The sequence below is a fragment of the Mus pahari genome, chromosome 9 (genome assembly GCF_900095145.1).
Source record: "Mus pahari chromosome 9, PAHARI_EIJ_v1.1, whole genome shotgun sequence".
Taxonomy (NCBI): domain Eukaryota; kingdom Metazoa; phylum Chordata; class Mammalia; order Rodentia; family Muridae; genus Mus; species Mus pahari.
In genome coordinates this window covers 28904343-28915285 of record NC_034598.1, presented here as the reverse complement: position 1 = coordinate 28915285, position 10943 = coordinate 28904343, and the positions used below count along the sequence as shown (strand labels likewise).

At 45.4% G+C, this 10943-nt stretch overlaps 1 protein-coding gene across 3 annotated transcripts in view; it reads right to left on the bottom strand.

Moving 5' to 3' along the window:
• Ctnna3 (catenin alpha 3) overlaps nucleotides 1-10943 on the bottom strand; it is a 1475129-nt gene that overhangs the window by 1391157 nt on the left and 73029 nt on the right. For all 3 annotated transcript variants that reach the window (XM_021205680.2, XM_029542318.1, XM_029542317.1), the window contains exon 3: nucleotides 4887-5079. In XM_021205680.2, coding sequence (XP_021061339.1) covers nucleotides 4887-5079 — 193 coding nt within the window. The remainder of the gene's footprint in view (nucleotides 1-4886; nucleotides 5080-10943) is intronic.

The following is a 10943-nucleotide window of genomic DNA, read 5'->3' as shown; positions in this document are numbered from 1 at the left end:
TAGCCCTGGCTGTCCTGGAACTCACTTGGTAGACCAGGCTGGCCTCGAACTCAGAAATCCGCCTGCCTCTGCCTCCCGAGTGCTGGGATTAAAGGCCTGTGCCACCAGGCCCGGCTATGAATAAACTTTTTTTAAAACCTGAGCTTTTCTATTAATTGTAGTCGTTGCAAGAATAGAAGCCTCCGGGCTAGGCAGGTTTGGTCAGTGCATCAGATAATCCTTTGAAATCCCACAAAACCCACCCTGTGAAACTACAGGTTGTATCCCAAAGTCTACACATGTAAGCCATTCTCAGATAGCATCTGTGTAGTTTTGCAGCCAATCTAAAACTATTTGAATGGGATTTCAGAATTAATTTTTTTGCTAGTGTCCAGGTGTACTAGTACTTGGTGAACTGCAAAGTCACAAATAACTGTGAGCTGCCTGCCCAGCACTGGGCCCTCTTGCTGGACCCCTGTCCTCTGTCCGTGTCCCACCTTTCCTTTTATTATTCACTCCTTTGCACTTTCCATGTCTTACCTTCTGCAGGCACATGCCTTAGGGAACACAAATGTTCAAGGTTTTTTATCACTTTCGGCTCGTCATTAAAGCCACTAGAGGTGGTAAAACAGAGAAGGGCAGAATCTCATAAGGCTGAAATTATGCTAAGTCTCTGTTGGAATTCTGGAAAATAAGTCAGTGACTGCGTCAATAAAGCCGCCCTCCACTTCCAACCCTTTGTCACCTGCCCAGATACCTCACATTGGCTGGCTGCTTCTCATTAGACCTTCGCATGCCCCTGGACAAAGGCCCTTTAATAAGAGAGGGCAGAGACTATTTGAAACATGTTTCCAGTGTCACACAAGTTAAGTCAGAATGCATTCGTGCTTTGTTTCAGCTCCACCATTGAGCTCACGTTCCTCCCAGGCTTGGGCACAATGTTCTTCTCACTGTGGCTCTCTCTGTACAGTAAGCATTCCTCAGATTCCAGGAGCATGTGCTATCTCCACGCTTTCCTCCCACACTGCAGTGGGAGTGGTTCCCTTCCACTGTCCAAGGAATTAGAGCAAGGCACTTCAATGAGTTTATGTGTTGTGTGCACTATATGGGACATGTGTGTGTGTGTGTGTGTGTGTGTGTGTGTGTGTGTGTGTGTGTGTGTGTGTTTCAGATGATACTAGAAAATCATGAATAACTTACTGCATCAGCCTAGTACCCAGGCTTCTCTGAGAATTTCTTTTTTTTTAACTGATAGATGGATGAATAAAGAAAGCAAAATATATGTCTGTGATTAGTCTTTGTTTTAAAAGAAAAACCATCAGTGAAATAACCCAGTCACAAAAGAAAACACATGGTATGTACTCACTGATAAGTGGATATTAGTCAAAAAAGCTCGGAATACCCACAATACAACTCACAGACCATATGAAGCTCAAGAAGAAGGAAGACCAAAGTGTGGATGTTTCAGTCCTACTTAGAAGGGGGAACAAAATAATCACAGGAGGTAGAGAGTGAGAGGACTTGGGAGGAAGAGAGGGACAGGATCAGTTATGGGAAGAGACTGGGGAGATGTACAGAGAGTCAGGAAATTGAACAGAGGTATATAGCAATGGGAGATTGGGAACTGGGGGTAGCCACCAGAAAGTCTCAGATGCCAGAAAAGTAAGAGGCTCCCAGGTCCCAGTGGGGATGACATTAGCTGAAATATCCAACAAAGGGAAGAGAGAACCTGTAGAGACCATATCCAGAGGTTAGGCATGGACCCCCAGTTGAGAGATGGGGCACCCACCCATCTCCAAAATTTTAAAACAGAATTGCTCCTGTCTAAAGGAAATACAGAGACAAAGAGTGGAGCAGAGGCTGAAGGAAAGGCCATTCAGAGACTGCCCCCACCTGGGGATCCATCCCATATGCAGCCACCAACCCAAATACTATTGTGGATGCTGGGAAATGCTTGCTGACAGGAGCCTGATATAGCTGTCACTTGAAAGGCTCTGCCAGAACCTGACCAATACAGATGTGGATGCTTGCAGCCAATCATCAGACTTATCACGGGGACCCCAATGGAGGAGTTAGGGGAAAGACTGAAGGAGCTGAAGGGGTTTGCAACCCCATAGGAAGAACAATAATGTCAACCAACCAGACCCCCCAGAGATCCCAAGGACTAAGCCACCAACCAAAGAGTGCACATAAAGAGACCCATGGCTCCAGTTTCATATGTAGCAGAGGACAGTCTTGTCAGGCATCAATGGGAGGGGAGGCCCTTGGTCCTGTGAAGGCTCAGTGCCCCTGTGTAAGGGAATGCTAGGGCAGTGAGACAGGAATGAGTTGGGGGGGAGCACCCTCATAGAATCAGGGGGAGGAGGGATGGAATAGGGTGTTGCAGAGGAGAAACCAGGAAAGGGGATAACATTTGATATTTAAATAAATAAAATAACCAAAAAAAATTTTTTTAAATAAAATTTAATGAAATGTTTAAAAAAAAAAAAAAGAGCTATTTGCCACAACCTAAAAATGGAGGACATTATGCTAAGTCAAGTGGGCCAGCCTCAGAAAGAGCTCCAGAGAGATGACTCAGCAGGTGAAACTGGGTTGTCCTACAAACCAGGACCTAAGTTAGGGTCCCAGACCTCACTGTGGAAGGCAAGAACCAAGCCCCAAATGTCCTCTGAGTTTCACACACACACACACACACACACACACACATACCTACACACCCTCACATTCCACATGAACCTACAATAATAATTAGTAGAAATAGTAATTTTCAAAGGAAAAATGGGGGAAAACTCAAATATAGCAATTACCAAGACATGGTCAGAAGGTGAGGGAAGAGAAGAGATGGGGGTCAAAGGGCACCGAGGGTCAGAAAGGAAGGCATGCGGAGTTGGAGGGCAAATGTATATAACAGGGCTGTGTTACATCACAGGAAGAAACCTTCCTGAGCAAGTGCATGATTGGCTGTTCTGTCACCAAAGGGTGGGGGATAAAACCGTGAGACAAGAGCCACATCCACATACTCCACTAGAAACCACTTTGTAATATGGATCCCGTAACACCATGCCGTGTGCCTTAAATCTATACAACAGAATTAACCTTAAGAGGTATGAAAACAAGAATTACAAAATTAAGCATAATCCCCCGGCATCATATATTTAGCCTAAAGATGACCGTGACCAGTATGTTTATGTTGGTTAGGAAATACTGTCACACATAAACAGAAAGAGACAGAGACACAGACACAGACACAGAGAGACAGACAAAGACAGACAGAGACAGAGAGGGGTGTCCATGAGGTAGCTTGGACTGGCTAAGAATTTGCCATCCTTCAACCACAGACTCTTAAGTGCTGAGGGCCTGGATCTTCCTAATTTTCTTAAAATTGTACTAGGGTTTAGGGGAGAAAAACATTTGAACATCTCAGTTGGTTTTTTGTTTTTTTGTTTTTTTTTTTTATGAAGCTGAACGAGAAAATTCAACTTTGTTTTCACTCCTCCGAACAGCTGCAGCAAGGTAATAAACATAAAACCATCCATTAGTGCTTTTAAAGGTTTCTTGCAGGACTGGGAGAGGCTCTGCGGATATAGTGGTTCCTGCGCAAGCATCGGGACCGGAGTTCAGATCCCTAGTACCCACATCAAACGTAAACGAAAACACGCTGAGTGTGGCCATGTGCATCTGTAACCCTAGCACTGGAAGGCACTGCCCATGGGCACCCAGCCAAAACTATGAGATTTCCGTACGGTCCAGATTCAGTGAGAGACCCTGTCTCAAGGTAGATAGATAGATAGACAGACAGACAGACAGATAGATAGATAGCCACACTGGACATGGCTGAGCTTCTGAGACATTAAAGCCCACCCACTCCAGCAAAGCCACACCTACTCCACACCAAGTCCAACAAAGCCACACTTCTTAATGTGCCAACACATGAATCTATGGGGCTATTCCTATTCAAATCACCACAGACAGATGGATAGGTAGACAGATAGATAGACGGGAGATGGGTGGGTGGGTGGGTGGATGGATGGATGGATGGATAGATAGATAGATAGATAGATAGATAGATAGATAGATAGATAGATAGATAGATGAATAAGTAGGTGGGTGCATGGATGGATAGATGGATGGATGGATGGATGGATGGATGGATGGATGGATGGATGGATGGATGGATGGGAAGGAAGAACAGAAACGTGACAGGAAGATACCCCAGCATCAACCTCTGGCCTCCGAGTTTGTCTGCATAGGCAAGAACAACTGAACAAATGCAGCCCCCATTGGCACAAAGTACATTTTTTAAATCTTTTCTTCAACATGCTGCAGGTGAGACTTGTGTTCTTCAGGGGTAAAAACTGACTGCTGTGTTAATCGTAGTAAAAATATCAAAAGGCAGAATGTACGCCTTGATTATACAATACAAGCAAAGCACAGCATGGATTGTGTATGGTTTATACAAAACCTTACTAAATTAAAAAAAATAAATAAATCAGTAAACCCGTGCTTCCAAACACTGAAAAGTAAAAACTCTATTTCTGAGGCCGTCAGGGAGGAAGTGTCTCCTAACCGCTTAAGAAGAACTTTATCATTCATGGCGTACAGGCGAAGACTTCGTCCACATCATTAGCCTCTCTTCGGTTATTAGGGGGAGCTGCAGTACGGTTGGAGGTGTGGAGCTGTATCCAGAGACCCCATAACCAGAGAAGAACCAGGACTGGGACTCCTCCTTGGAGTTGCCTAACGAGCCACTCTGCCTCCCACAGCTGGCTCGCCGGCTCTTCACAGCTGTGTGCAAGACTCATAAACTGAAGCCCGAAGAGCAAAGCACTCGCAGATTCGCAGATCGGTTGGCCACAACACCCAACCCCTAAGGATAAGCAGTCTCCTGACCGGGGCTGGATACTCACTCTCTTTCCGAACTTCCTGCAGTGCAGCTGCCAGCTCTTCCTTTAAAACCGTGGCTTCCTTAGCGATCGCCTCCCCCTTGTCTAACAAATTCCAAGTGGCTTCCTCCACAGATGCTAGAAGAACTCTGGCTCTCTTTGAACGTCCTTTCTTCCTGTTGGAAGGATTCTGTGGACAATTCACCAGGGTAGTAACCTAAAATTGGGGAAGGAAAGAAAAGTGTAAGGGACTTATTAAACATCTTGGAAGGAGAACCCAGTCTTGAGAGAGATAATAGCTCAGAAGAGACAGAATCGTGTCTCAGTAACAAGACTCACTCCAGAGACCGTTGTTATGTCCCCAGGAATCAAGTCATTCCTTCAAGGACAAGCCACTGGAGTCCCAACTGAAGACTGGAATGGAGACTCATGGTTATTTAATCTTATCAAGTTTTACTACTAGATGAAGGCCTGAGAGGACCATGGGTGTGCCGTATACTTACTGTGGAAAAAATATAGATGTTTAATAAAGAAGGAAAACATCGGGGGGGGGGAGTACACAGCTGGTGTGACTCAGTGGTTAGGGTACCTGACAGGCACTCGTGAGGCCCTAAGTTTGAGTTCTACTACAGGTCACACCTATACATACATACCTACACATATAGCACACACATGTTACATATATACCTATACATACCTACACATACATACCTACACATACAGCACACACCTGTTACACCAGCACTTGGAGGGTGGAGGTAGGAAGATATCAGGAGACCATAGTCATAAGAAAGATGTTCAAGGCCATTGCCCATGACATAGGCACACTACAGATACACTTGCTCATTCAGGTTCATTGCTGCTCTATTCATAATAGCCGGAGACTGGGAACAGCCTAGACATCCATTAATAGACAAATAGATTGGTACATTTACACATTGGAATATTACTCATCTGTTTTAAAAAATGAAATTTTTGGATGACCCCTGCCCTGCACCATCCAGCACAGGTAGGGCAGAGCACCCTCAAGACAACCCCCACCAGGCCAAGGAGGCACCTGCCTTCCAGGAGCACCCCAGAGATGGCTCCCACCAGGTATCATGCAGAAGATACCTAGAGACCCCTGGTACCACTAAAATGAGCAAGTAGAGAGATGGAAGAGAGAGAGCAGCAGAATGTTGTGTGTATCAGAGGCTGAACTGGAGCGTGGAGGGTAGTGTGGAACAGCCTGGCATGAGCCGCCTGTGATGCCACCTGAGGCCACAGAGAGGCCCTGGCCCATGCTGCTGCTGAGAGCCATGTCTGGGTCCATGGCCCTGCAGCGGTTGGGATCTGGGTCAGTGCCCATGGCCCATGTTACCGCCATAGGAAATGCAGCCATTTCTGGTCTGGACTCCCACCTGGGGCCACGTTGGTGTCCTGGGAAGCAACATAGAGCTGGCCCCAGTTGCAGGGGCCCGGGTGAGCTGATTCCGAGGGTGTGAGCAAGGGACAGCTGACCCTGCCTCTCACCTGGGCAGCACAGTAGAGCTGGCCATGCTGGCGTGGGCAAGCAAGAGCCAGACCTCAGGGTATGAGGATGGGGGAGCTGGCCCCACCCCTTGCCTGCTGCAGTATTAGGGTGAGCTGGCCTCTCTCTTCCCCTGGACAGTGCTGGAGAGCTGGCCCAGGTGGCATGGTGTGGACAAGCTGGCCCTGACATTTTGAGCACAGGAAAACTGTCAGGCTGAGCAACTCAGTTACCACCAAGGGCCAGATCCAGGGCTATGAGTCAGTCTACCCCAACCTCTACACCGTTTATGAACTGCTGGAGCACATGAAAGAGCTGCCCCTCCAAAACCGAAGCTGCAGGATCTCCATGGCACAGAGCAAAAGCAGGCTATCTAAGAGGAGTCCCGGTGAGGAGGCAGTGTTGCTAGTGTAGCAGAAGCCAGAGGCCTCGGACCATTGGTCAATGATTCGCTGCAACGAACACTTGCAAGAAAAATTGTTTGGGCCAAAAGGGTGTGTATACTGTGGGACACTGTGACGCACTGCAGCTTCCATGGTGAGATTTGTTTGTTTTTTGTGGGTTTGTTTTCTGGGGGGGGCGGGGGGGGTGGAGAGGTTGCAAGGGTGGATATGAAGAGATGGGAATAAGAGCGGGATTAGGGGCCATGATGTAAAATTCTCAAAGAATAAAAGTTGAAATAACAAGCTTTTAAAAAAATGAAATTTCCAGGTAACTGGAAGGGACTAGAAAAAAAAAAAAAAGTCATCCTGAGTGGGGTACCTCAAACCTCAGAAGACAAATATTGTATTTTGCCTACGTGTGGATGTTAGCTTTTCAGCATTTGATAAGTGTGCTTCCAGCCATATAGCTACAGAGGCAAGGTATAGAGTAAGGGCTTAGGGGAAGTGGTGGGACCTCCCAGGGAAGGGGAAATAGATGGTTATGGAGATACGGGGGTGGAGCTGGAGAATTAAGCAGGGAAAGTGAAAGAAGAAAGGAGTAAGGGGGTACAGGGAGGAACAGCTCACAGTAAGAGCCATTTAGTGGAGCTTATGGAAACCCACTGCTATAGAAGCTTCTTAAAACATACAGAAATTAAAGAAATCAAAATGGAAAGATCAAATAATGAGGGAGAGAGAAAGGGAGGAGGAGGGAGAAAATCACATTAACCAGTAAGACTATGAAATGGTTAAATAATGTCCAGGGATTTTTTTTTTTTAATGTATAACAAGACACAGTACATATATTTTAGTCTGGGCACAATAAGAAAACAAAAAACGTGGTCATCACCCTCCCTGTCAAAGATGCTTTCGTTGAGCCCAATCTTATCTTGCTCCCAGAGCCTCCACAGCACATTGAAATGCTTCCCCTGCAGCTGAGCTGTATCACCGGAAGATGAGGAAGAGCCTGAGGTACCACAGGGGCTTTCACAAACACCAAAAGGCAAATCTCTCTGCTCCCGTGTGCAGAAGAAAAAGGGATTTGTCTAGCTTAAGACAAATTGTGACACCCAGTTTAAAACTTCGGTTTAACATGAAGAATGAGCATCATCCATCGTCTAAAAGGTTCCTTCCCACCACACATTCTTCCACTCCTGTTTGCCTCCTCCAAGCCAGCACCAAATGCTTCCCACAAGATACCCTAACCTTTGAAATTAAAATGAGCATCCTAGAAATGCTTTGTTCTTTACAGTAAATGCCACGGAAGTGTAAAAAAAAAAAAATGTAAACAAGAACATTGTATAAGAACATTATGCTTGTTTTTTTTAAAAAAAAAAAAAAATGTAAGTGCAGCTTGTAAGCTGTTCACTTGTATAAGCCGTTTGAACCTAAACCTTCTCTCAAAACACCCCAATATAGTTATTTGATATTGGCTAAAGTTAAGCGACGTTTCTAAGGATTCATCTTAGCTCAGAAAGTGAAAGGGCTTGGCCATCCTGTGTGGAAAGAGAAGGCAGCTGAGCTTTCTTCTCACCTCAGTTCACCTGAAGGCTGTCACCTCCTCCCATCAATGGCAGTGACTCACCACAGCAGAAGCATCTCACAGAGGAGGTGTGTGTGTGGGGTGGGGTGCGTGTGTTATTTGAAAAGGTCTCCCCGTCTCTGAAGGAATACCAGCAAATAGTAAAATTAACTTCAGCACATTCTGTCAAGTGGTCCCTGTTTCTTCGTTTTCCTTTACAGTACAAAGAGCTAGTTCCGTAAAGAACGTAAGACTTGGGTTTGAACCAGCGGCAGAAATGAGTACTACAGAATCCAGTATATTTTAGCGCCTTTGTATTTTGCCACAGATGCATAACCTTACCTCTTCCCTTTTTGTTAGGAATTTTAAGGGATTTTTAAATGTGGAGAATCTCTAGGCTGGCAGCTTTATTGAGCAAGCTTCGGTTTGTTCACTTATTTTTAGTATGTCATCCTGTGCTTTACTATAACAGTAATCCCAGCAAAGATAAAGGAACGTACATGCACAGATGTACTGGAGTGCCATAATTAAGTCCATTATCTTTGGAGTTTTTGTTGTTGTTTTGTTTGGGGGGGGGATGCTTGGGGGGGTGGTTGAGTTAGGTTGGGTTTGGGGTTTTGGTTTGGTTTTTGTGTTTGTTTGTTTTCAGTTTTTTTTTTTTTTTTCTTTGAGACAGGGTTTCTCTGTGTACCGTTGGCTGTCCTGGAACTCACTCTGTAGACCAGGCTGGCTTTGAACTCATGTAGCTGGACCTGCCTCTGCCTCCTGAGTGCTGGGACTAAAGGCATGCACCACCACACCCGGTTAAACCCATTATGTTACACAATTAATATATGCTCATAAGTAATCATAGTAAGCCAGGTGTGGCACTGTGGCTCAGGCAGATAATCTGGCTCCTGGGAGCCAGAGCCTAGAGGATCATAAGTTCAAGGCCTGCCTGGCAACTTAGCAAGACCCAGACTCAAAATGCGTGTGTGTGTGTGTGTGTGTGTGTGTGTGTGTATGTGTGTGTGTGTGTGTGTGTATGTATGTGTGTGTGTAAGTGAGTTGGGCTAAAAGGTATAACTGAATAGCAGGGTGCTTGCTAGGATGTGCAAGGCCTTCAGTTTAATCACTAATACTGCAAATACTTAAATAATAATAGACAATATAGTAAGAAGTCCCCCTCCTTGAAATGGTCCTAAGTTACCAGTCTCAAATTATATGTAAGCAAGAAATTCCTACTTTATTAATTCTGAAAGTCTAACCTTTCATATAACCAGATAGATCTTCAAGGGTCTGCAGTTATTATATGTTAAATGTTAGAGCTCAAAGAAACAGTCTGTGAAATGCCTCCTACTTCAGGCACGCTGCAGTGTCTTCTTGCACAGCCCACAGTGCACTGGACTGTAATTAAGATGTATGTCTCTAGATGCTCCAAAGATGCCGAAAATTAAATTGGTATGCTTAGTGAATCAGCCCTTCCCTCACTTTTCCCTGTAGACAGCTACCCTAGCACACAATGGGAGCACCGCAGAAGACGGTAGGAGCTTGTGATTTTAATCTTGTTTGGAGCTTAACAATTGCTTTGGCTCCTGGCTCCTTGACACTCCTTGGTCTGTGGAAAGTTTTTAAATGCCACCTTGGATAACACATTTATATTCCATATTCGTGTTCTTTCCAATCGAACTCTTAATTCTTTTTTCTTCACACTCTGCCATCACTGTGGCATTAAAAGGCCATGTTATCAGCTATCTCTTTTCCTGTTTGTGAGCTAAAATACTTTGAATCTTTAACCTTCCTCCAAGAAGTCTCAGGAGCCTTCGGGGCTGCTTCTGTTCCTTCCTGTTAATTTAAATTTATGAAATCAGATACAAGACATTTAAGCCATGTTAATTGGCTCAAACTTTGTTGGGGTTTACAAAGAGGTTATAAGTAGAAAAGAGGAAGCTTTGGAGAAAAGTAGGGCCTGTGACCTGTCAAAAATCTCCCTGGACTTGGGGGAGCGGGCAGGCGCTCCTCAAGCTAAAGACAACTCTGTCTTCACTTCCTTCTAAAACGCAACCTGGACCAACTTAGCAAAGGTGCTAAGGAAGGCTGAAGGGTTGAAATCCTTTGTGTATCTCTAAATTAGCATCCAGCAGTCTCCAGAAACCAGCCACAAACTTCGTTCGGTTCATTTCAAAGCAGCAAACATTTATTGAGCGCATACTGTGTTGAAAAAATGGTACTCTGGGGAGTTAGGACATAAACAGGACTAAGCTCCAAGATGGCAGGGAGGGAGGCATGTAAGCAACTGAACCGTAGCAGGAAGAGCAAACTGCTGACCCTTCTGTAAGTACAGAGGAGGCTCTACGGAGCTGCAAACAAGTCGCGGAGATGAAGTGGGTCTTCCAAAAAGAGCCTCTAAGGACACATGGATTTCCACCAGGAAATAGGGGTAAACCAGATGGTCCTCTGTGGGGCATTGGGCTATGCACAGACAGGCTGGTCTCTAGTTGAGCTGAAGTTTGAACCCCCCGGAAGGGTGATAATTCACCTACATGACACGGTAGGTGTCATGCTCCTGGAACTCTGGCTCCTGCCTAAGTTACTGCCGCTCCCCCACACACACACAGCCCCCACAAGAGAAGCATGGCTAGAAGTCA